We start from the raw sequence: 26493 nt of genomic DNA on the forward strand, positions 1-26493 counted from the left end.
GTTGCTGTGTACTGCTGAGGTTTTCCTCTTAAATAAAGCCCATAGCATGCAACAGCAGTTTCCCCTATATCTTGAACTTAAACATTCTTTGTATATGAATCATACCTTTAGTTTCATGCCAAGAACTTATTTATATTTTTAGTATTAATCAGTGGGACACATAGGTCTATACAACCCCTTTCAATCATGTTCACCTTCAGTATGGTAATATTACTTATAGACCCACTAGAGAATCATCTTCACTTCTATCTGTTCCCTTACATTGGAGTTCGACCTCATTAGCTAACCATTCACTCATCTCTAGCTTCTATGTATCTCTAAGTCCCTATAAATTGTATTATAAGCCTAAAATTTTACCATTACCATGTTCATAAAAGTGGAATCACGCAGTATCTGTCCTTTTGTATCTGGCTTATTTCATTTAGCATTATGTCCTCAAGGCTCATCCATCTTGTCCTGTGCTTCAGGACGTCGTTTTGTTTTACTGAGGCATGATATTCCATCATATGTATATGCTACATTTTGTTAATCCACTCGTCTGTTGATGGGCATTTGGATTGTTTCCATCTTTTGGTGATTGTGAATAATGCTGCTATGCACATCTGTGTGTAAATGTCTGTGTCATTGCTTTCAGCTCTTCTGGGTATATATCAAGTAGTGCTATTGCTGGGTCAGAGGGCAACTTGGTATTTAGTTTCCTAAGGAATCACCAAACCATCTTCCACAGCAGCTGAACCATTATAGATTCCGACCAACAGTGCATAAGTGTCCCAGTTTCTCCACATCCTCTCTGACATTTATAGTTTCCTTTTTGTTTAATAGCAGCCACTCTTATAGGTGTGAGATGGTATCTCATGGTAGTCTTGATCTGCACTTCCCTTCTGGCCAATGAAAATGAGGATTTCTTCATGTGCTTTTGAGCCACCTGTGTTGGCTCTTCAGAAAAATGCCTACTCATGTCTTTCACCCATTTTGTAACTGGGTTGCTTATTTTGTTGTTGAGGTGCATGATTTCTTCTTGTATATAGGATATCAAACCTTTGTCCAATGTGTGATTTCTAAATATTTCCTCCCATTGAGTTGGCTGCCTCTTCACCTCTTTGACAAAGTCTTTTGAAGTACAGAAGCATTTGATTTTGAGCAGCTCCCTCTTATCTATTTTTTCCTTTGTTGCTTATGCTTTGGGTGTAAAGTTTAGGAACGGTGGGTTTTGTTTTATTCATGGCCAGAGAGAAATAAATATCCAAATTAACTAGGCCATATCATTTTCTAAAAATGCCATACAGCAAAGTCCCGAAAAGGAGGCCAAAGAATCATTCAAACATTGGGGGAAGATAGTGGGGAATGTATAATGATATAGCTTTTGCAATGTGACTGTGTAACTGTGAAAGCTTTGTGTCTGACGCTCCTTTTATCTACAGTATGGACAAATGAGTAAAATATGGATTAAAAATAAGTAATAGGGGGAACAAACGTTAAAATAAATTGAGTAGATTGAAAATATATATATATATATATATATATATATATATAAATGAAATGATTTATGCGTCTTCCCTCTCCCCTGGACTTGCCAGATCAGGAAATTCTTCCCTGATTCTGAGAAATCCAGCTATGACCACGAACTTGATCTTAGATTTCTAACGTCCAACATAAGATCATGTCCACAAGTGACGCTATCTCGAGAGACAGACGGGAAAACCGTGCTCTGAATTTCCTGGGTAGAAAGATACTGGCTAGTTTAAGAGAAGTGGGTAATGCCAGGAACGTCTTCCATGTGAGTTGGGAAACATTCATGAGGTGCCTTCAGAAATTCGAGCTTCCTTAGATCATGAAAGTCTTGGAATGTCGTCATTTCTTTTCCTGTCATAAGACCAGGAAACACTTAATTTCTTATTAAAAAGAAGTATTTTTATGATATTTAAAGGAAGTTTTTAAAGGAATTTTAAAGGATTGAATGCTTTCGAATTTAGGGGGAAATCATTACTCTTGTTTTGATGATGGTCAACATAGTTTCCCCTTTCATGTTGAACTGTTGACCTAGTAAGTGCAATAGCATTAGCTCCTATCAAAGGGCAATTCCTCATGTATGTGCTGGGTTGCAACAACTAAAAAGCTTCCACTTGAAAGGATGTTTGCCTCGTGAGGAATAGCATATGTATTGGATTAAAACCCCAAAAGTTTTCCTTTCTTACAGCAGTATCCCAGGAGAGAGAAAGACTGAATTATGAGATTTGTTGTTTGTTTACTTAAAAAAAAAAAAAAAGTGCGTGCTTGGAATGTTAAAACATGTAAACCCTAAAAGTCGGCCCTAAAAGGGAAGAAGCCTCCTCTTGCGCTGTGGACCCAGCAGTGTCAGCGGCTCTGGTTCCCATGCGCGTCAGCCGGCCCGTGGCCCCCGCAGCAGGGCTGAGGCGCCCCCCCACCCCGGGCGGTCCCCCCGGCCCCCGCAGCAGGGCTGAGGCGCTCCCCCCGGGCGGTCCCCGGCCCCCCCGCAGCAGGGCTGAGGCGCCCCCCCCCCCACCCCGGGCGGTCCCCCCGGCCCCCGCAGCAGGGCTGAGGCTCCCCCGGGCGGTCCCGGCCTGTGCAAGCAGAGGGGAGCCGGCGGGGACGGCGTGCCAGCTGCAGAAGGCTGGTCGCGTCTGTCCACACGCTTGCCCGACCCTGGCGGCCTCGGTCACAGCCACTAACGCGCCATCTTCGCTCGGTTTGGGTGATTCTGCGGGCTTGGGGCTCGGCCCTCTGCCTTGTCCCACTCCTGTAGGCGTGATGAAAGCAAACAACTCCAGAGCTCTGACATGAAAAGAGAAGTGCGAACTCTCCGCCAGGCCAGCGCAGCATCAGGGGTCTTCATTTCCCTCGCTGCCCCTCCTGGCCGCCCGGGCTGTGACGGGCTGCCCTGGCTGCCGGGTTATTTACCTCACAGGGCCTTAGGGCGCTGTGAGGGGCGAATCTGTGCTTCCCTCAGGCAGCAGCAGCCTTCCTCGGGACCTGCCGCCCTGGGTCTCCGAGAGAAATGAGTGGGGGACGTGTGGCCATGTTCGGAATGTTCTGGAATGTTCTGGAAGTTTCGCCAGACCTCACGCTGCGTGTCCCCGCAGGCGCCGGGGTCCGCCAGGATGTGTTCCTCATCTGGAAGGAGCTGCAGGAGGCCCGCGGTGCGCTCTCTCAGCTCCAGGGGCTGGTGGCTCAGCTGCCCGCGCCCGGCGGGGCCCAGGCGGGGTGCGGTGAGTGCGGGACGGGGCGGGGCCGGGGTGCGGTGAGTGCGGGACACGGGGCGGGGCCGGGGTGCGGTGAGTGCGGGACGGGGCGGGGCCGGGGTGCGGTGAGTGCGGGACGGGGCGGGGCCGGGGTGCGGTGAGTGCGGGACACGGGGCGGGGCCGGGGTGCGGTGAGTGCGGGACACGGGGCGGGGCCGGGGTGCGGTGAGTGCGGGACAGGGGGCGGAGCGGGGTGCGGTGAGTGCGGGACACGGGGCGGGGCCGGGGTGCGGTGAGTGCGGGACACGGGGCGGGGCCGGGGTGCGGTGAGTGCGGGTCAGGGGGCGGGGTGGGGTGTGGTGAGTGCGGGACGGGGCGGGGCCGGGGTGCGGTGAGTGCGGGACGGGGCGGGGCCGGGGTACGGTGAGTGCGGGGGGACGGGGCGGGGCCGGGGTGCGGTGAGTGCGGGACACTGGGCGGGGCCGGGGTGGGGTGAGTGCGGGACACGGGGCGGGGCCGGGGTGCGGTGAGTGCGGGCCGGGGCGGGGCCGGGGTGCGATGAGTGCGGGACGGGGCGGGGCCGGGGTGCGGTGAGTGCGGGGACACGGGGCGGGGCCGGGGGCGGTGAGTGCGGGGACACGGGGCGGGGCCGGGGGCGGTGAGTGCGGGACACGGGGCGGGGCCGGGGTGGGGTGAGTGCGGGTCAGGGGGCGGAGCGGGGTGCGGTGAGTGCGGGACAGGGGGCGGGGCGGGGTGCGGTGAGTGCGGGGACACGGGGCGGGGCCGGGGTGCGGTGAGTGCGGGATGGGGGGCGTGGCCGGGGGCGGTGAGTGCGGGTCAGGGGGCGGGGCGGGGTGTGGTGAGTGCGGGGACAAGGGGCGGGGCCGGGGTGTGGTGAGTGCGGGACAGGGGGCGGGGCGGATATCCCATAGCCCAGCCCAGAAGAGAGAGGTCCAAGGGAGCTACCCCAGCAGGCCGTGCTGCAGCGGGTGAGGGGTGCGATGGGTAGGTGTGTCAGTGCGTGGTGGTTGTGTGATGTGTGGGTGTTAAGGTATGTCAGGTAGTGTGTGGTGTGTCTGCTCTGTGTGTAGTGTGTGTGTAATGTGTGGTGTGGGTTCGGGTGTGGTGTGTGTGTGTGATGTGTGCACTGTGTGCGTCCCATCATCAGGACCATCACTTTTCCGCGAGCAGGCCCAGGACGCTGGCGTGGAAGATGTGGGCACCTGCGGGAAGGTGTTCAGAAGTTTCTGGGCAGGGGTAGGCTGACTGTGGGTTTGTCTCGGTGATAGTAAAGAGTCACCCGTGTCCTGCAGTGTGTCCTGGCCTTGAGCCTGGCGCTCTTTTGTGCATTTGCGATGGGCCTCGTGGAATTTTGGAGTCAGCAGAGGACTCACTGTTTCTTCTAATGCCGTGAAGACATCCACGTCGCACTCACCTGCACTTAAGGTTGGGCACTTGGCGCTCGAAGTCAGGTGCCCTGGGTGAAGGTGCCGTGATTAGCCCTGTTTGACAGGTGAGGAAACTGAGGCACAGGGGCTCAGTGATTCTCCCAGGGTCACACAACTGGCAAAGGTAGATTCTGACTTTGAACCCAGAATGTGAATCAGAGGCTTCCCTGCCTGGTTGAACTTTTCTCAGTAGTCCCCCGGAATGCTCCATTCACCCCAACGTGACTTCGCTCATTACTAATTAGCACCTGCCCTCCCTGCACAAGTGAGGTGCTTCCTGCTGGTTCCTCCCAGCCGCCCCCTGCACCATAGAATGAGCTCCCTCCATTTTTATGAGTGAACGACATTGAAACCGAAAGGAGGCTTTTTTTTTTAATTTTCTTTTTTCCTTTTCAAAACAAAGGGTGTGAGTTTGGGAGAAGGAAAATTCTGGTTGTAAATCCCCTCTCTATCACCAGATTATCCTGAGTTCATCTCTTTAAGCCTCAGTTAATTCTTCTGTAAAGTGATTGTAATAATGTTGATCTTGAGGAATTATTGCAACGATTAAATAAAATAATGCGTGCTTTGCACCCAACAGGTAATGATAAGTGATGGTAAGTCAACTGATTCTCACTTGTGAGGTCTGAGGTGGGAAAGAATGTTCCTCTGTGAGTACACCTGATAACAGTAACAGCCCCTTGGGGCACGTACCCCTTGCGTGCACTTTACATGCATTAACTCAGTCTGTCCCTACCCCCTTTTGTGAGGAAGGAGTGGCCATCAGTCCCTTTTAGGGGTAAGTTGTGCAAGGCCCCACAGCTAACACGTGGTCCAGCCGGGAGTCAGAACCAAGCCCATCAGTCAAAATACCCACACATGGCGCTCTGCGTCGCTGAGTGTGACACCTGACTGGCATTGGGGCTGCTAAAAGTCCTGGTGACTCTAATGTGCAGCGAGGTTTGCGCTGAGGGGTCAGCGTGGGGGGAGTGAGCAGGCCGGGCTGGCTGGGGAGAGGGAGGCTGGAGGGAGGGAGAGACGCAGGGGGGGTCTTGCCCGGTGTGACGTAACCGATTCCTGGTGACAGCGGCTTTTCCCTGTGGCTGGCATCCTGCCCTGCCTTGTCCTGGGGCATCATCCAGTGGGGGCGGGGGGCTGCTCGCTTGGGGTGACACCCCATTCAATGGGGGCTTAGAATCAAGAGCCTAGAGAGCCCCGGTCCTCCTAAGAGGATGGCAGTGAGGCAGGGGCCCCACCCAAGAGAAGGGTGATCCTACTGCTAAGGTAGCTGGGGGAGTAGTTAAGGTTTTAGCTGTTATTCCTAAAGGAGGCAGAAGAGCTGTGGGCTTCTGAAATTGGCATAGGGATATTGGCCATCATCCCTCTGTTCCCCTCTAGTACACACACACACACGTGCATGCACACTCACACTCACATTCCCCCAAACTAAAACCCAAAAGAATTCCTAACAGACATTTTTTAAGAAGTGCCTCAAATGTACCGTTTCTACGAAGAAGGGAAATTTGGCCTGGCCCTTCACTGTTGGGTGGCCCCGTAGGCTCTGCCAGGGGGTTGGCCCCACAGGCTCCATGCAGAGTGCCTGCCCTCCCCCTGACCCACCCACAGCCCAGTGTCATCGGGGCAAAAGCCTTCTGAGCACAGGACCCTGTGTTCACTTCGTGTGAAAGCAGCAGCTGTCCCCCAGGTTGGCTGCGCGAGGCCCCAGACCAAAGAAAGGAGACAGGGAGGGCAGAGTGGAGGAGCCAGGTGGGCTGCCATGTCACGGGGAGCTTTCCTGCGAATTAGACAAGCGTTTCCTTCTCTGAGCATTGCAGCTCCGTGGGCCTCTGGGCCAGGTGCCCGCATTCAGCAAAGGGGCCAGGAGGGCAGTTTCTGGCCAGGATGGCCCTTGAGCCTGAAGTCTGGGATGAGAAGATGACAAGGCCAGGCATTCTGGCCACTGGTCATTTTGACCTCTTATTTACCAAGAACAGGACACAAGAATTTCCTGAAGAAAAAAATCAATATGACAAAAACCTAACAAAAATATATGGCAATGGTTTATAAGATACTGGGCATCAAGTAATTGATCCCTGAGTGATCCCTGAGATATGGGGGGGGGGGTGGAAACAGGGTGATCTCTACAGTGTTGAAGCTCACTGCCTTGGGAAGGCTTCCCAGGTGGAGCACAGCAAACTTCCTGCATTTAGGAGACAGAGCTGAGAGCCCAGGGGCCAAGGCAGCTGGATATCATAAACCAGAGTACCAAAGAGGAGAGAGGGGCACAGAGAGAGATATCTCTGGGTATCTGCAGAGTGTCCCCCTTGAGTAGTCAGCCAGAGACTGATAGCTCATGCATGCGAGGAAATTACCTGAGGCTTTAAAGACTCTAGAAAGGATGAGAAGAAACAGGGTATGGGTCTCACACAGGGCTGGGAACAGGGTCTGCTCCCCTATCTGGGGAAACTCATAATGCGTGGGGCACTGGCTACCCCAGAGGGTCTCCCCTCAGCATGGGGCATGATGTGCCTTAAGCCAGGCACTGCTCTGGGCCCCTAAGAAATCATAAAAACAAAATATGAAAGGAATAGACTATTTTAAAGTAATTTAATTGCATTTCAGAACACAGTTCAAGAAGATTTATAAGAATATAAAAATATCCAGCACTCAACAAGATAAAATTCACAATGGTTGGCACCCAATCAAAGATTACTGGGCATGAAAAGGAGCATTGAAAGTATGGCCCAAAAGATGCACAAACACAGCCCCCTAACAAAGATGGTCCAAGACATTTAAGGAATCCGTGTTCAGTCATTAGCTGAACACTAAGTTAAGTGAGTAAAGACTTCAGTTGCCACACAATGAACAATAGACTTTACAGAATTTTTTCAGAAAAGTCACTGAACAAACAACAGCAAATAGCAGCAACAAAACATCCTGAGGGAAGAATTGGATTTCCAAAGTTGCCACATTATGTTATATTATTTAAAATGTCTAGTTGTCAACGAAAAATTAGGAGTCATGCAAATAAAGAAGAAAGCTTGGCCATACACAAGATAAAAGGAAGTCCATAGAAACTGTCCCTGAGGAAGCCTGGGTGTTGGCTTTACTAGAAGAAGATGTTAAGTAAGCTGTTTTAAAAATATGTTGAAAGAACTAAAGGAGACTGTGTCTAAATAATTAAAGGAGAAAGTTAGAGAACAATGTCTCACCAAATAGATAATATCAACAAGGAAATAGAAATTTTAAAAAAAGAAACCAAATAGAAAGTCTGGGGTTGAAATGTACAAAAACCGAAATGAAGAACCCACTAGAGGGGCATACGCAATATTGAGCAGACAGAAGAAAGAACCAGTGAACATTTAGATAGGTCAATTGTGATTATCCAGTCTGAAGAACATGATGAAAAAAGAATGAAGAAAAATGAACTGAGCTTCAGAGACCTGTGGGACACCATTAAAATTACCAACATATGATAAGAGAGAGAGGGAAAGGAGCAAAAAGAATATTTGAATAAATAATGGCCCCAAATTTCCCACATTTGATGAAGACACTAATTTACACATCCGAGAAACTCAGCAAACTCCAACTAGGAAAGAAAGAGATTCACGTTTAGAAACATTATTATTAAACTGTTGAAAGTAAAGACACACACACAAAAATCTTGAAAACAGCAGTGTCTCATCACATACAATGGATCTTTGAGAAGATTAACAGCTGATTTCTTATCAGAAACCATGGAGATCAGAAAGCAAGAAAATTAAATATTCAAAGTGTTGAGAGAAAAAGACTGCCAAGCAAGAATACCATATGCAGCAACATTATCCTTCAAAAAAGAAGAAATTAAGACATACCCAGCTAAGCAAAAACTGAGAGAATTTATTGGTAGCAGTTCTCCCCACTCGAAATACTAGAGGAAATCCTTTAAGCTGAAATGAAAGAAAATGAAAGTGGCACACTAGAAGATATATATGTTTAACATAAAACAAGGCAGGGATAGAGGAATAGAAGAAAAAAACATATGACATATAAAAAACATGTAGCATCAAAATGGTAGATGTAAATCCTACCGTATCATTTATAATGTTAACTGTAAATGGATTAAATACTTCAATTAAAAGAGATTGATAGAATGAATTTAAAAATCTGATGTAACTATATGCTGTCTACCAGATATGTATTTTATGTTCAAATTCACAAAGAGGGTGAAAGTAAAAAGGTTGGAAAAAGACATACCATAAAACAGTAATGAAAAGAGAGCTGGAATGCTGTACTAATATCAGACATAATAGATTTTAAGTAAAAAATTGTTACTAGAGACAAAGAGAACATTTGACAATGACAAAAGAGTCAGTTTACCAAGAGAGTATAACAGTTATAAACATTTGTGTACTTAGTGGCAGAGCCCCCAAATGTATGAAGTGAAACCTGACAGGATTGAAAGGAGAAATAGTTCAACAAAAATAGTTGGAGACTTCAGTGCACCATTTTCAATAATGCATGGAACAACTAGGTAGAAGATCAGCAAATAGAATACTTGAATAACACCATAAACCAGTTATAGTTTAGAACACTCAACTATAGGTAACACTCCCTGCAACAGCAGTAGAAAAAAGTCTTCTCAAATGTACCAGATCAGTTTCCAGGATAGATCACCTATTAGGTCATAAAAATGGGCTCAATACATTTAAAAATATTGACGTCATACAAAATATGTTCTCTGACCACAATGGAATGAAATTGGAAGTCAATAATGGAAGGAAATTTTAGGAATTCACAAATATAGGATATGAACAGCATACTCCTAAATAAGTAATGGGCCACAGAAGAAATCAAAAGGGTTCTTAGGGAATACTTTGAGGTAAATGAAAACAAATTTTTATTAATGTCCAAAGCTTAAGAGATGCAAGTAAAGTAGTGCTTACAAAAGAAATTTATAGCTGTAAACAGTTCTATTGTAAAAGCTTTTGAATCAAGAATCTCACATTCCACCTTAAGAAATTAGAAAAACAAATGCAAACTAAACGGAAAGCATGCAGAAGGAAATAAATAATACAGATTTGAGAAGGTATAAGTGAGAAAATAGGAAAAACAGTAGAGAAAATCAAGGAAACCAAATATTGATTCTTTTAAAAGACCAGCAGATTGACAAATCCTTAGCTAGACTGACCGCAGAAAAAGAAGATACGTATTACTAAAATCAGGGATGAAAGAGGAGGTGTCATTACCTGCCTTTCAGAAATGAAAAAGAAATATAAGGGAATACTATGAACAACCATATTCTGACAAATTAGATAGATTAGATAAGATGAAAACATTCTTAGAAAGACACAAACTACTGAAAATGAATCAAGAAGAAACAGAAAATCTATACAGACCCATAACAAGTAGAGACTGAAATAGTAATAATAAACAAATCTACGTAAAGGAAAGCCTGGGATCAGATGTCTTCACTGATTGACTCTATCAAACATTTAAAGAAGAATTAACACCAGGCTAATTATGGTATCACAAACATTTCATAACACAGAAGAGGAGGGAACACTTCCCAACTCATTCTATGAGGCCAGTACATTGATTCGAAAACCAGATGAAGACATCACAATAAAAGAAAGCTAGAGACGAATATCCCTGATGAGTACAGACAAAAGATTCTCAACAAAGTACGTAGCAAACCAAATCTAGAAACACATGAAAATAATTATATAACATGACCAAGTGGATTTATTCCAGGAACATGTTTGGCTCAGCATAAAAGATGAATTATTATAATGCACAATGTTAATAGAATAGAGGGCAAAATCCGCAGGATCATCCCAACAGATCCAAAAAAACTCAATACCTTATCGTGTTGAAATCACTGAACAAATTAGAAATAGAAGGGATTTCCTCAACCTGATACAGAGCCTCTGTGGAAAAACCCACAGCTAACATCATACTTAATTGTGAAAGATTGCAAATTTTCTTGTTACCATCAGGAATAAGACAAGTATATCTGTTCTCACTACTTCTATGGAATATTGTTCTGGTGGTTCTAGTGACCACAATTAGAAACAAAAAGAAAGTTACCTAGATTGGAAAGGAATAAGTAAAATTATATCTATATGCTCATGACATGATCTTGATTACAGAAATCCTAAGGAATTCCTAAAGAAACTATTAGTACTAACAAATGAGTTCTGCATGATTGCAGTATAGAAGATCAATTTACAAAAATCATTTATATTTCTATATATTGGTAATGAATGGCCTGAAATTGAAATTTAAAAAAAATTTCAATTACAACAGCATCACATTTCCAAATACTTGGGAATAAATATAACAAAAAAGTACAAGACTTGTAAGAATTAAAATCTCATAAAACTTTGTAAGAATTAAAAGCTTATAAAACATTGTTAAAAGAAATCAATAAGACCTAAATAAATGGAAAGATAACCATGTCATGGATTGGAAAGGTTAATATTAAGATAGCAGTCATCCACTGATTGAACGAAGGATTCAAGGAAATCTCTGTAAAAATGCCAGCTGTTTTTTCCCCCAGAAGTTGACAAGCTGATCTTAAGTACATATAGAAATGCAAGGGATCCAGGATAGCCAGAAACAATCTTGAAGAAGAACAAAGCTGGAAGACTCACACTTCACGTTTTCAGAACTTACTATGAAGCTGCAGTAATCATGACAGCGAAGTTCTGGCAGCAGGACATTCATATAGAACAATGAGATAGAATCTAGGGTCCAGAAATAAACCTATGCATTTGTCGTCAGTTTTCAATAGAATGCCAAGACAATACAAAAGGTCAAAGAATAGTCTTTTCAGCAAATGGTGCTGGGACAACTGGAGAGCCACATGCGAAACAATGAAGTTAGACCTCTGCTTCATGCCATATACAAACACTAAGTCAAAAGGAATCTGAGACCTTAATGAAAGAGCTAAAACTATAAAACTTTTAGAAGAAAACCTAGGTGTAAATCTTTGTGACTCTGAATTAGACAATGGTTCCTCAGCTATGGCAGCTAACATACAGGTAGCCAAAGAAAAAATAAATAAATTGGAATTCATAAAAATTAAAAAGTTTTTGTGTTTCAGCAGACACAATCAAGAAAGTGAGAAGACATCCCACAGAGTGGGAGAAAATATTTGCAAATCATATATCTGACAAGAGCCTAGGATCCAGGAAATATAAAGAACTCTTTCAACTCAACAGTATGAAGTCTAATAACCAAGTAAAAAAATGGACAGAATATTTAAATAGACATTCTCCAAAGAAGAGATGTATATGGTCAATAAGCACAAGAAAGGTTGTTTAGCATTTCATTGGAGAAATGAAAGCAAGAACCTGATGAGAGACCACTTGACACCAACCACATGGCGATAATAAAGAAAGATGGGGAGTAACAAGATTGACAAGGCGTGGAGAAATTGGAACTCTCACACATTGCAGATAAGAATATAAACCAGTGTAACTGCTTTGGAAAATCATCTGCACTTCCTCAAAAAGGTGAACATAGGGTTACCATGTAACTCAGCAATTCCACTCCTAAGTATACACCCAAGAGAATTTAAAACATATGTCCTTGCAAAACTTTCCACGTGTTCACAACAGCAGTACTCATAATAGCCCCCAAATGGAAACAATCAAAATGATAAACAAAATGTGGTATAGCCACACAATGGAATATTATGCAACTGTAAAAAGGAATTTTGTGCTGCTACATGCTACACTCAGTGTTGACTTTGAAAACATTAAACTGAGTGAAAGAAGCCAGATACACAAAAGGTCACATATTGTAAGATTCCATTTACAGGAAATGTCCGAAATAGGAGACTCCATAGAGCGGATGAGTGAGGGGGAAGGTGGAAATGGAGAGTGACATCTAATGGGTATGAGGTTACTTTTCGGGGTGATGAAAAGGGGCTGGAGTTAGTGGTAGTGGTTGGTGTTGGGGATTGAGTCATGCACCCTACGAGAGACATGTTCAAGGCTTACCCCGCATTTCTGTGGGTTGGAACCCATCTGCAAATAGGACCTTTGAGTTGTCAGTTAAGGTGTGCGCAGTGGAGGGCGTGGGCCTTAATCCGATGGTCTGACGTCCTTGTTTATGGTGTATGAATTACATCTCAATTGAAAAACTTAAAGAATCGGTGAAATAGACATGCTGACTGAAGGTAAAATAAAAAAGTACATTGGCAGGGGCAATGAGATTAAAAATATGGCAGGTATTTGAATAGTTCAAGGGAAGCAGAACTCTGTCTCCGAGTCCCCATTTTCCCTACTTACCACACGAATTCCATGCCCTGGTCTAAATCTCCCCAGCACCATCAGTCCTTTTCTCATGTCCCAGTTGTGGTTGTTCCACTTGTGCCAGACATCTTGAATTAGTCCGTGTTTATCGTGTAGTGTGGCAGGTTTTTTGTTTGTTTGTTTGTTTGTTTTTTGCATGGGCAGGCACACCAGGGATCGAACCCAGGTCTCTGGCATGGCAGGCGAGAATTCTGCCACTCAGCCACCGTGGCCCGCCCACTGTGGCAGTTTTTTTAAAAGAAAAGCTTGTGTAAGATACAACTTGGTTTCTACTTCACTGACCCACAACTATTTTCAGTTTATTTTAAATGTCGTTTTAGATGTAGACACTTTACGAGGTGGCTTTTTACTTCGTCCCGTGGAGTCTGTGCCGTCGCTGGCGGTTTTTCCCGCCGCCTTCGTGCAGGTTTGTCGTTAAACTGTCTAAACGGCTTATCTCTCTGTAGCCAGCTGTGGGTGCCGTTTAAAAATTCTCCCTGCAGATACCTCATCCACAATGTACTGCTGAAGTGATTTTTTGTTTCCTTCTTCCAGAATCATGAAGCAGAAGAGAAAGTGAAAAAAATGTAGAAAGGTGTGTCCAAGTGCACTTTCGCTGCTCTGTCCATTACTGGAGCTTTATTTTTAGGTCTGCTTCTTTTCTTTATTTTTAGGTCATCTTCCTTTCTTTATTTTTAGGTCTGCTGCTTTTTTACCTCTTAATTTTTGAATTTCTTTTGCCTCCCTCTTACCTCCACCCCCTGCAAGTTGTAGGAATCAAGGACAGCCAGGGTTGAGGTCATCTATTCCACTGGTTTACAAACAATTTGGGGAAGATTTGGGACCCTTATTTGCAAAAGAGATTTTACTCTGATTTCGGAAGCATTACGAGAAGGAATTAAAAGTCAGTTCATATTATTCCTGGGAGAAAGGGCCTAGAATTCGTCAGGGTGCTTTCCCATTCTCCTGCGAGCGTAATGGAGGCGTGGTTTACTAGGCCGCACTCACCATGTCCTCGGTGCCCTGTCCTTTCCCCACGGCGCCATCACAGCTTTGTCCAGCTCTGCTGCGCAGCCTTGGCTCGGGCTCTCCTTCAGAAGGAAGCTGTGTTAGAACATATTGGGTACTTTTTCTTTTTTTGTCTAAACTTTTTACCAATTTTGTTGTCCATATTAGGGTACCATTACCTTCAAACTCATTTTGGTCAAGTGATCTGTGTTAAAATCCCTTAGTAACACTGCTTCTGGGGTTTTCCCTCTTAAAAACACTGGTCTTCTAGATGCTCCCGAAAGTATTCCTACCTTCAGGCGAATACCACTGAAGACGGCTGTTTGCGTATTCAACTCCACTTTTTATCTCTTCTGTTTGTTTCTTCTGAAACAGTCATATACTGTAGTTTCAGTAGTCCGGCTATAGACCCCGTTTCTCAGTATTCGATGACACGCGAAATCATAACTTTATACTGTGATTTTGCTCACTCTGCGTTGGTCAGTAGACATCTGAGCACATAAATGTGGACCTCAGGCCTTTCTCTCTTACTCTACTCTGAAAATTTCTGGCACTCTTGCTGATGTTCTTGATTCTACACCACATTTGCTATTCGTTATTCATTTCATTGTTACTGCATTTTTTTTTATCCTGTTCAGATTTTAATCTAAAAACAACATAATAAGTCTAAATTCTTTACATTGTAGATGATAAATCTGAGGTCCAGAGATTGGTCCAGGCTCACCTGACCAGTACAAAGCAGAATTAGAAGCTGTTTCCTCCTCCATGGTCCAGTGCTCTGCCTGCCTCTCCCTGAGCTCTAGCCCCTCCACTGAGCACCCCTCGGCAGCCCACAGTCTGTCAGCTGGACAGATTCTGTACCCTCTCCCTGGCAGCGTGGCCTCAGGGAAGGAAAAGGATGCTTGGACTCTGAGAACCAGACTTGGGTTTTAGGTTTTATAACTTTGGCCAAATCATTTAACTTCCCTGAAGTTAACATTTCCCTTATCTGGAAAATGGGAAGAATATTCCCTAATTCATATTTTGTTTTGATTTGGCTTATTGGTTTGTTTTTAGGATGTTTAAAAAATGATAAGAATAGAATACCCTGATTAGGCCCCTGTTTTACTTTCCTGGATGGCTCAAGTGAATACCAGGCAAAGGGAGGACTTAAGGAATGGGAAGTAAACGACTCAGTTTTGAGGACAGGAGAAAGTCCAAGTCAAGGTGCCATCAAGACGGTCCTTTCTCTCTGAAGTCTGGGGCCTGGGGCTGCCTGCCGGGGGTCCCTGTCCCAGCTTCTCTGCCATGTGGTGAAGCACATGGCGCCTCCTCTGACCTCGGTTCCCTTCCACCTCCCTGGGATTTTACCTGTTCCCCAAGGCTCTTCTCTGTCTGTCTGAGTTTCATCTGTTATAAAGGACTCCAGTAGTAGGACCCCTTAGCTGAAGTGACCTCATCCAAAGGTCCCATTTACAAGGGCTCACGCCCGCAGGAATGGATTAGGGTTGTGAAGATGTCTGTCTGGGGTACAGGGCTCCAAGCGTCACACCCCTTTCCCGCTTGGTCTCCTTAAAGATATTGCTGGGAATTCTGGCTCTTTTATTTCGCCATTGAGGACGTGGAGATCCACAGGGTGTCTTCCCCAAGGCTGCGTGACAGTCCACTTGGTGAGGACTCTAGAGCTGCCCGCTTGGACTGGTCACATGTGGGATATGTGGCTTCACATGTGGCCGCACCTCTTTGGGCCTCAGCCCTAGTGTGTGCAGCTCCTGGGATTCTCCACAGGGCTCTCACCCCCGTCTCCCCAGAGAATCAGTTCTGATGGTAGGTCACCAGCCTGTCCCCTCCGTCATCCCAGCCCCTTTAGATGAACAAAATATCAGTTAGTGAGCACGTGACAACAGGGCATATAACAACCTGGAAGCTTCTCTCTCACTCCATGCCACAACCAACAGGCCCTGCTCTTTTGACCTCAGAGGACCCACAGCCTCGCAGCTGCTGAGCCTGCCCACATGTCTGAAACCTCGCCCACTTCACCAGCAGGCGGGCACCGCATTTCTGTTCCACCATCCTCCCTTCCCAGCTGTCCTCAGTTCTGTATGTGTGTCCTCCCTCCCCCCTTCCTCCCTTGTCAGACATCCCCCAGCCTCTTCTGAAGCTTTCCTTTTTAGGTGCCACTTTGCACCTGGTGGCCAAGGGTTTGTTTTGTGTTGAAGAGCATGTACTTAACTGTGCTTTATGAAATACAAACCCTCCAGAATGCTCCCTGCAGAAGAGTCTGGGGTGAACTGACTTTGGGAAATACTGTGCCTGGCCCTGCCGCCCACTCCCTAAGAAAGGCCTAGAGAAGTCCTGCGACAAGGAGCCTCTTCAAACTGTTTATCTCCAGGCTTTTTGTCTGTGGAACCCTCTTTCTGAGTAGCTGCTGCAGAGTGCAGCAGAAGGCATGCTTGTGGCCACACTTTGGGAAGCATTGCCTCGATGCCCTCTGAGACTGGCTCCAGGCCTAGCCTCTAGTAGGTCCGTTAGCTGAAGGCTCCGTAGGGTGGCACATGGCCTTGCATGGCAGGCATGGGATGGGGACAGCTAACTGTCAGTGGTGGAGTATGGGGAGGGCAGGTATGGGGGTAGAAGGTCTTGACAATCACGAGCTCCTGGGTACCCAGACTTGAGGGCGGGTGGAGGAGGCCCGGGGGAGAGGGCATGACGAGCTCTGCCCTGTTTGTCCTCCGCTTACGGACCTCACCACAACCCCAGTGGTTTTCAGACGCATTGGCCTGCAGGTCTCACCCATTAAAATTGCTCTGAGGTTGATGGGCGCCAAGAGGCCCCGGCATGGCTGTCACCCGCCCTTCGCTTCCCCCACCCGTCGCTGAGGGTCTCTGGTGGTTTGCGGGGTGGAAGAGGAGTGAGTGCAACCAGGACAGGCTGTGTGCTCACAGCCCCATGACAAGTGGGGGTTTTACCTTAGGCACAGAGGTGAGGACTCAGGTACACTTGGATGAAGAAAACTGCGGGGACATAGACTAATGACAATTTTCCCCTCCCCTCTGGGGAAAGCGAGGCCCAGCCACTAACTGTTATAATCACACTGGAAAGATTCCCCGTTTCTCCCCTCTCCAGCTTTAGGGCACCTAGGCCTGGCATTCTCTAAGGTTCTCTGCACAGCTGCCTTCTCAGGTGGCAAATGGGAACCCAAATCCTGGGGCAAGCTGGAAGGAGTCAAGAGTTAGGGTCTAGCTCTTTGAAAACCTTTGTTAGGTTTGGTTTTAAATGTGTTTTTAGAAAATTCTTATAAAGTACCCTTAAATTTATAATTGAAAAAGCTCTTGTCTTTTAAAAGAAGGCAGCTCAAAACAGAGCAGAGGGCAGTGTATGTTGCTATGGAAATGATGGAATGAAAATTTTCCTACCACACCTAATCAACCTATTGGTCAGAAAGAAGTGGGGAGAAAAGAGAATATTTTCCTAAATAGGGAATAAGAGGAGACAGTAATTGAGGAAAAAATAGTCACCCCAAGAGTTTCTCTACAGAGGTTGTTGCCACTAACGAAAACAGTTCTATCCTCCTTTAGCTGCTTCCCTGCAATGCAGGTGAGCTCGCAGGAGAACCCCAGATCCTAGAAATGCTGGGAAGGCCTCTGGGGTGCCCCTTCCCCCTGCAGAGGGAGAAGACACTTCATGAGTCACATGGAAACCACCTGCTGGCATCAGGATGGAACTTTTGATGCCAGATTTGCTTAAAATTTGAAAGCTGAAAACAAGCTTCTTTGACAAATTCCAGTTCCACAGGTTTCAGAGTGAGTTATTTAAAGATATTCTATTGAAATTCAAGGGCACGGCCCACCTGCAGCACTGATGGACAGGTCCTTGGCCTATAGGCCAGCTCTACCATAGTGTGGGGCCACTCAGCCTTGGGGGGAGGAAATGAGATGTGAAAAGTATCTGATTTCCCCAAAAACTTACTTTTCAGAAATAGAAAAACCAATAACCAAATTTATCTGGAAGGGCAGCATGCTCTGAATGGGTAAAAATATCCTTAGAAATTGAATTTCCAGTGCCTACCCATGCAAAAAAAAGAAGAAAAAGGAAAAAAATATCCTGAGAAAGAAAAATGAAGTCGGAGGTCTCATGCTACCTGACTTTAAGGCGTATTATGAAGCTGCAGTGGTCAAAACAACATGGTACTGGCACAAAGATAGATATACTGACTAATGGACTTGAATAAAGTGTTCAGATACAGACCCTCTCATCTATGGACAGTTGACTTTTGATTAGGCAGTCAAGCCAGCTCACCTGGGACAGAACAGTCTCTTCAATAAATGGTGCTTGAAGAACTGGATATCCACATGCAAAAGAATGAAAGAGGATCCATATCTCACACCCTATACAAAAATTAATTCAAAATGGATCAAAGACCTAAACATTAGACCTAAGACCATAAAACTTTTAGAAGAAAATGTAGGGAAGTATCTTATAAATCTTATAATAGACGGCAGTTTCCTAGATCTTAAACTCAAAGCACAAGCATTGAAGAAAAGAATAGATAAATGGGAATGCCTCAGAATTAAACACTATTATGCATCAAAGGCTTTTGTCCAGAAAGTAAACAGACAGCCTACACAATGGGAGTTATTGGAAACAATGTATCAGATGAGGGTCTAGTATCCAGATTATATGAAGAAATTGTTCAACTCAGCAACAAAAAGACAAACAACCCAATTACAAAACGGGCAAAAGACATGAACAGACACTTCTCAGAAGAGGACATAGAAATGGCCAAAAGACACATGAAAAGATGCTCAACTTCCCTGGCTATTGGGAAATACAAATCAAAACCCACAATGAGATATCATCTCACACCCACCAGAATGGCCATTATCAATAAAACAGAAAATGAGAAGTGCTGGAGAGGATGCGGAGAAAGAGGCACACTTATCCACTGTTGGTGGGAATGCCAAATGGTACAAGCACTGTGGAAGGCAGTTTTGTGGGTCCTCAGAAAGCTACGTAAAGAATTGCCATATAATCTGCAATACCATTGCTAGGTATTTACTCAGAGGACATGAAGGCAAGGACACAGACAGACATTTACACACCAATGTTTATAGCAGCATTATTTACAATTGCCAAGAGATGGAAACAGCCCAAATGTCCATCAATAGACAAGTGGCTAAACAAGCTGTGGTATACACATACGATGGAATATTATGCAGCTGTAAGACAGAATAAAGTCATGAAGTATGTAACAACATGGATGGACCTTTAATACTGAGTGAGATTAGCCAGAAACAAAAGGATAAATACTGTATGGTCTCACTGATATGAACTGACATTAGTGAATGAACTTGGGGAATTTCGGATAAGAACAGAGACCATCAGGAGATAGAAATAGGGTAGATTTTGGGTAATTGGAGCTGAAGGGATACAGATTGTGCAACAGGACTGATTGTAAAAATTCAGAAATGGATAGCACAATACTATCTGATTATAGCACAATAATGTCAGTACACTGACTGAAGCTGAATGTGAGAATGTGAGAAGGAGGAGGGCTGGGGCACAAATGAAACCAAAAGGAAAGATAGACAACAAAGAATGAGATGATATAATCTAGGAATGCCTAGACTGTATAATGATAGTGACTGAATGTACAAATTTAAAAATGTTTTTGCATGAGGAAGAACAAAGGAATGTCAGTATTGCAGGGTGTTGAAAATAGATGGTAAATAATATTTTAAAACTTTAACTTATGTGTGAGACTAAAGCAAAACTGTTTATTTGGTACAAAATTTATATTTTGACTAGTGCATTTCCTAATATAACTTATATGGACAGTTTAATTGAACACCGTGAGTACATGGAACCTTGAATAGGGCATGAGATTTTGTTAGTTTGTCCAGTGTGATGCCCCGATAAATCCCAGAATGATTTGAACAGTGAATAAAAAAGTATTTGCAAAGTCCCCTTGGGGGAATGGCGAGAAAGGGGGAAAATTCAACTTCCGCATTTGGAGAATTCCTGATAGTCTCACAAGCATTGGGGACAACCAAATCAACAGGCCGAGCCCTCAATCTTGGGGTTTGTTCCTATGAAACATATCCCCACAAAGGAGAGGCTAAGCCTACTTAAAATTAGGCCTAAGAGTCACCCCAAGAGAACCTCTTTTGTTGCTCATATGTGGCCTCTCTCTCTCTCAGCCAAATGGCAAACAAACTCACTAGCCTCCCCCTCTCTACGTGGGACATGACTCCCAGGGGTGTAAACCTCCCTGGCAACATGGGACAGAAATCCTAGAATGAGCTGGGACTCAGCATCAAGAAATTGAGAAAACCATCTCGACCGAAAGGGGGAAGAGAGAAATGAGACAAAATAAAGTGTCAGTGGCTGAGAGATTTCAAACAAAGTCGAGAGGTTATCCTGGAGGTTATTCTTACACATTTTGTAGATGTTCCCTTTTTAGTTTAAGGTGTATTAAAGAGGCTAGAGGGAAGTGCCTGAAACTGCAGAGCTGTGTTCCAGTATCCATGTTTCTTGAAGATGAATGTATACTGATACAGCTTTCACAATGTGACTGTGTGATTGTGAAAACCTTGTGTCTGATGCTCCTTTTATCTACGATATTGACAGATAAGTAAAAAATATGGATTAAAATTAAATAAATAATAGGAGAACAAATGATAAAATAAATTGAGTATATTGAAATACTAGTGGACAATGAAAGGGAGTAGTAAGGGGTATAGAAAAAAATAGGGGAAACAAAGGTTAAAATCTATTGAGAAGATGGAAATACTAGTGGTCAATGAGAGGGAGGGATAAGGGGTATGGTATATGTGAGTTTTTTCTTTTTATTTCTTGTTCTGGAGTGGTGCAATTGTTCTAAGAAATGATCGTGGTGATAAATATACAACTATGCGATGATGTGAGCCATTGATTGTACACTAAAAACAGAGTGTTTGTATGTTAAGAATGTTCATGTTTGTATGTTACTTTGGTTGGATAATACAAAATAAATACAAAAAAAAAGGGAAAAAAAAGTATATGATTCCTGCTTTTTCTAGCCCCCTGAACTAATTCTTGGTCTCCTGCTTTGGAAAGCACGTTTCCTGAAATGAATTTGGTAAATACTGAGTCGGGGGTGGGGTGGAAAATGAATGGCTTGTGCACTAAGAATGGCTGATGGATTGTGATTCCAGAATTAGAGTCTGGAGCAACCACTGTCCAGGAACCAAATCCAGAGGACACCTGGGACTCTAAGAAGTGGCTGCAAAAATATGGCTTGAAAACCCAGAAGCTGTCGTTTTACGATGTTCTTGCTGACTGCGCCTTCCGCCACGCCGACGGAGTTGTTGACATAAAATCCAAGCCAGGGGATGAGTCCGTGCAGACCAGCGCGGTGAGTGACGCGGACTCGGGTGGGGCTGTGGGCTCCCCTCGATGCCCAGGGTCAGTGAGGCCCCCTGGGGTCAGCGGCCAGGGACAGGACCCGGGTCGAATGACAGTGTGGAGGGAAAGCAGCTGAGGTTTCCATGGAGCAGATTTCTCCTCCCTTGCGCTTCTCTAAACGGTCCTTGCGTGCGTGGATTCTGGGGATGGTTTCTAGATACATGCAGATCGCACATGCGCCTTTTGCAGGACTTGTTGAGTCAGGCATTATGAATCTCAGAATTATTCAATACTGTTTCAAAAGAGAAGCCCTTTCTCCCCACTGCAAAAGGGAACACTATCCCCAAAGCGGGCCTCTGTGTGGTCCTTCTGTATTTTCACTCTCTTGAAGAGGTGTTATTCCAGTGGCTTCCAGGTGCACGTGGTGCACCCGCTAACCACCCCCCGTAATTATAAAGCCAGATCCTCTAGGAGGTTTTAGTACTGGATGGGTGTATATGGAAAGCTTTTGGAAGCTGTGGTTCCATTGTACCAAATAGGTCTGAAAGGAAGACACCGTCCCCCGGGCCTGACTGGCTCTCAATGGAAGGAAACTGGTCAGCATGGTGGCTCCTGCACTTCACCACCAACAGGAGCCTGGTCCCAGGTGGGGCCTAAGAGTTTGCCTTCACAGCCATCCCAGGTGTTGCCAGTCCAGGGGCCACACTTTGAGAACTGCTGATGTGTGGAACAGGAACCAGAAGGCAGGGTGGCAAAAGTTTAGGATCATAGAAGGATTAAAAGGTATCACCATATGAAATGGAAAGTCAGGACAAAATGAATATTCCAAATTTGTAGAAGTGAAGGAGAGCTCTCGGAGAAGGTAGAAGGGAGCAAGAGACCCTGTGAAGCGAGAGCTAAAATGCAGCCGCCGAGCAGGGTTGAGGTAGTGGGAGACGCTCGCCACCCTCCTCTAATACGAGCCAGGCTTTGTGCTCCCAGGGGCACCCTTTAAATCCCAAGGTCATTGTTGAGTTGTTTGCTGCTCCTACAAGAGGCGAGCTAGTCTCAGACCTCATTGTGGCGCTGCCTCCACCAGCCCCCCACCCTCCCCAGGAAGGGGCTTCTTCCTTTGGGGACACAACATGATGTCTTGGATTTTTACTTTTTCTGCCGTGGGCTTACTCTGAACTGTAAGAAAGAAGATGGAAAAATTGGAATTAGATAAATGCAGCATTGGTGCAAGGCAGGCTTCTGGGTTTGTCCTAGGATCCAGAGTGACTGCTACGGTCCGGGGACAATGCATTTGTGGGCTCTCTCCACCAGCAAAGATGTCTGGTTTTGTGTTCATTGTTCAGTCCCGTTATTTGTTCAGAAAATCACACATAACTGAATTTCCATTTTAAAAACATATCTGACTTGGTTGTTTCAGAATGCGAGCCCCCTCCGACAGTGTGGCATGCTCGGATTCGGGGCCGATGCTGACTTTCTCCTGGCTCTTTCTTGGCAATTTCAAATGAAATTGTATAGAACCAGTGTGAAGAGTTCCACTTGTCTAAAGGAAGTCTTACCTCAGATTTCTTGGGCTACCAGATAATAATAAGGCAAATGTGGGAGGTGTACAGCACAGCTAATCTCTGACACCAACATTGATTAAAAATGGCAATTTTGTTTGTAGTATTGGGCTCCATTTCCAAAACTGGATTTAAACCTAAAATTGTGATGTGTATAAAGTAGGGAGAGACTGAGGATAAATTGTGAAATGGGTAGATTATTTCAGACTCCTGCTGGGCAGGCCTTCCTAAAAACTTTAACTCTAAAAATCTGCTTGTAGGTACAGATCCAGAAAACGCATTTATAACGAGAAAGGCTGGCAAGGCTTGCCCGTGTATCCTTTCTCAGATGGATGAACAGAGGAAGAAGAGATAAAAATGCGTTTTTCATGAGGGAGCTATTTTGGGGCACCCTGAAATCACCCTGCATGTGCATTTGCCTGCATGGTTTGTGCCCAAAGCTGACCCCAATGTTCAAAACCCCACATCGTCTACCAGTTACTTATTTAACAAATATTGGGGCTGATCGTGTGCCAGGCAGTGGGTCTGGAGTGAGAAGACCTGGGCGCAGATGCTGCTTCCACCAGCTACTAATTGTGAGAACTTGGGCGAATTGTCTGGCGTCTTTGCACGTCCCTTTCCACGTCTGTTGATGGGTGCTGTTGGGTCCAGGTTTAAAAATCCATGTCTGAGCTCAGAACCTGGCACTTGGAGACACCAATAGATGTCAGTTCCCTTCTCTTCATCACCCACGCTGGGGGTCGGGAACAAGCATTTGCTGATTGCCGATGTGCTTTCCATGCCAGGGCAGTGCTTGTGCTCGCATCTCACTCGGGAGAGCGCTGAGCCGGAGGCCTCGGGTAAGCACCCCAGTCCCATGGGGCGGCCTCTTCCAGGCTGGCGCACTGCCCCTGAGAGCTGCTGCCTCTTGGAGCCTTTCCCTTTGAGACAATGGCTTTTCCCCCTGCCACCGCATTCTCTGGCCTCCTTCCTCGCCTCGCTTTTCTCAGTGGCGTTAACCGTCATCTGGCAGACTGTGTAATTATTCCATCCTCACCTGGCCCTTCCCCGCCCCCCCGACGTGAGCTCTGAGAGGGCAGCATCTCTGCCCGCTGTGCGTGTGGGTTGTGTCCTCAGGCCACCTGCAAGGCGCGCTGCCTGGTGGGTGCTGGGGGTGAGCGCTCCCTGCAGGATGCTGCGCCCCAGGAGAGGTGCTGGAGGTGGGTCTCGGCTGCTTTTCTCCTGGCCTGTGTTTTGGGGGTGCCTGTGTGCCGTGCAGTGCCTCCCCACCCTTGGACATGGACTGGGTCTCCCGGGTCTCTGAGGCCCCGGCGCGTGGCACCTAGCCCAGCCTCCGTGGGGCACTTGAGGTGGAGTCAGCACCCTGAGCAGAGCAGCCCGGCGGCCGGGTCACCAGGTGGAGGTGGGGGGCCCCGGAGACCAGGGCTCTGAGCAGCTTGTCCTTGACCCTGTTCACAGGAGACGAAGAGAAAGACCGTCCACGCGAGGTACTGCAGCAGGTTCGTGCACGCTCCCTGGAAGGATGGGAGCGTGGTGCACGTCTGTGTTACCAAGGAGAAGCTCAGGTGGTACCGGAGGAGGGTTCACGCCACGCTGGACCAGGTGGAGAGCAGGTGGGCATATCTGCAGGGGGGGCAAGGCGTCTGGTCTCTCTCGAAACTTCTTGGTAAAGCACTCAACCAGGAGAAATGCCGGGAAGTGCGGGGTCAGGGGCTGCCGTTGGGCCGAGAGGGTGGCTGCCAGCCTGCCTCGACCACATGCAGGTCACAGTGGGTCACATGAGCCGCCCACTCAGGCCTGCGGAGGTCCCCCTGCCTTCCATCCTCCCCAGGGTGGCTTTCCCCAGCACCTATTTTAGGTAATGAAATATTTGAGCATGATTGAATAGCAGATGTTTTTAAAACTAAGCTAAGCGGAATTCATGCGATTTCTCCTCTCCGTTCTGGCCCTGAAAACCTGGTGGTGCTGCTCCTGGGGCTGCTGCACTGGGCAGCCCTGCGGGGGTGAGCACCACCCCCTCGGCCCCTGCCTCCCCCAGGCCAAGGCCTGCTTTTGCCCCCGAAGGCCGGATCCATAGGTGCCTGGGCGCTGGGTCCCAGCCCGGCCCTACCGCTCGCTGTGTGGCCCAGGGAGCTGCACTGGTGTCTGTGAGTCAGGGTCCTGCCCGGGAAATGGGACTAAGGATGCCATTTATAAGTGTGTTCTGTGGCTTCTATTAAAAATTGCATCAGATGATTGGGTTTCACGAGTGCCCAGCCTGCAGCAGGCATTGGAAAATGCGAGCCTCCCCACTCCTTCTCTGTTTCCATTCTCGGGCCGCAAGCTGTAACCCCCCCCTGCCCCCCCACTGCCAGGGCCATGGCTCCCAGGATGCAGGTGGCAACTCAGAAAACACAAGCCTGTGTCTGTAGCCTCTGTGTGTTGTTTGGGACCCGGCTGCGTGGGGAGGGGTGCTTAGGTTTGGGTTTGGGGTCTGGGAGCATGTCCTGCCGTGGAGGTGACTCCACCTGGCAGCTGTGGGTTCACCTGTCCCTCACCTCCCACCAGGTGTCAGGGGTGGGTAGGAGGTTTTCTCTCCTCTGTTTTCTGGAAGTCTTTGTGTAGAATTTGGTGTGATTCCTCCTCTAAATGTTTGGTCAAACTCACCATTGAAGCCACCTGGACCTGGAGTTTTCTGTGTGGGAAGGTTTTTAACTGCCTTCAGTGTCTCCTAAAATACATAGAGCTGATCCTGGTAATCCATAACCTCGCTATTTTCTAATCATTCTGGCTAGAGGTTATCGATTTTATTGATACTTTCAAAGAACCAGCACTTTGTTTCATTGATTTTTTTTTCTCTATAGGTTTTCTGCTTTCTATGCCATTGCTTTCTACTCTTTGTTCTTTCATTCTTACTCCTTATTTTGGATTTAACTTTTTAAAGATAGATGCTTAGGTCACTGATTTGAGACTATTTTTTCTATCGTAAGCATTTAATTTTACAAATTTCCCTCTGGACACTGATTTAGCTGCCTTCCACAAAGTTTGATACATTGTTTTTCATTTTCATTCACTTCAATATTTTCCAATTTTCTATGTGACTGCTTTGGCCTAAAGGATTACTTAGGAATGTATTGTTTACTTCCCAAATATTTGTCGATTTTCCAGAAAACTTTTTGTCATCGATTTCTATTTTAATTTCACTATGGACAAAGAAATACCTTGCATGATTTCATTTCTTATAAGTTTATCCAGGCCTATTTTGTGGCTCAGAATAAAAAAAATATTAAGAGAAGAATGTTAAAATCAACAACAGTTGTGGAGTTATCCCTTTCTCCTTTTGGTTCTATCAGTTTTTCATTATGCATTTTGAAGTCCATTTTTCAGTTAGTGTACATTTGAGAGGGTATGTCCTTTTGATGAACTGACTCCTTTATCTTTATGAAATGTGACTTTTTTATTACTGGTAATATTCCTATTCTTTGATATCAGTATAGTCACTCCAGCTTTCTTTTGGTTATTGTCTACATGGTTTATCTTTTTTCCATCCTTTTATCTTTAACCTGTGTCTTACATTTAAATGGGTTTCTTGTAGACAGAACATATATGGGTATTGCTTTTTATCCAGTATGATAATCTCTGCCTTTTAAGTGAATTATTATGAACATTTACATTTAAC

General features: G+C 45.9%; 1 protein-coding gene across 1 annotated transcript in view; it reads left to right on the forward strand.

Annotated features, from left to right (window-relative positions):
- VWA3B (von Willebrand factor A domain containing 3B) overlaps nt 1-26493 on the forward strand; it is a 147821-nt gene that overhangs the window by 44858 nt on the left and 76470 nt on the right. Inside the window, exons 8-10 of the mRNA XM_077133819.1 lie at nt 3102-3227; nt 21093-21292; nt 24294-24448. Of these exons, the coding sequence (XP_076989934.1) occupies nt 3102-3227; nt 21093-21292; nt 24294-24448 (481 nt within the window). The remainder of the gene's footprint in view (nt 1-3101; nt 3228-21092; nt 21293-24293; nt 24449-26493) is intronic.

This window comes from Tamandua tetradactyla, chromosome 17 (genome assembly GCF_023851605.1).
Source record: "Tamandua tetradactyla isolate mTamTet1 chromosome 17, mTamTet1.pri, whole genome shotgun sequence".
NCBI classification, from domain to species: Eukaryota; Metazoa; Chordata; class Mammalia; order Pilosa; family Myrmecophagidae; genus Tamandua; species Tamandua tetradactyla.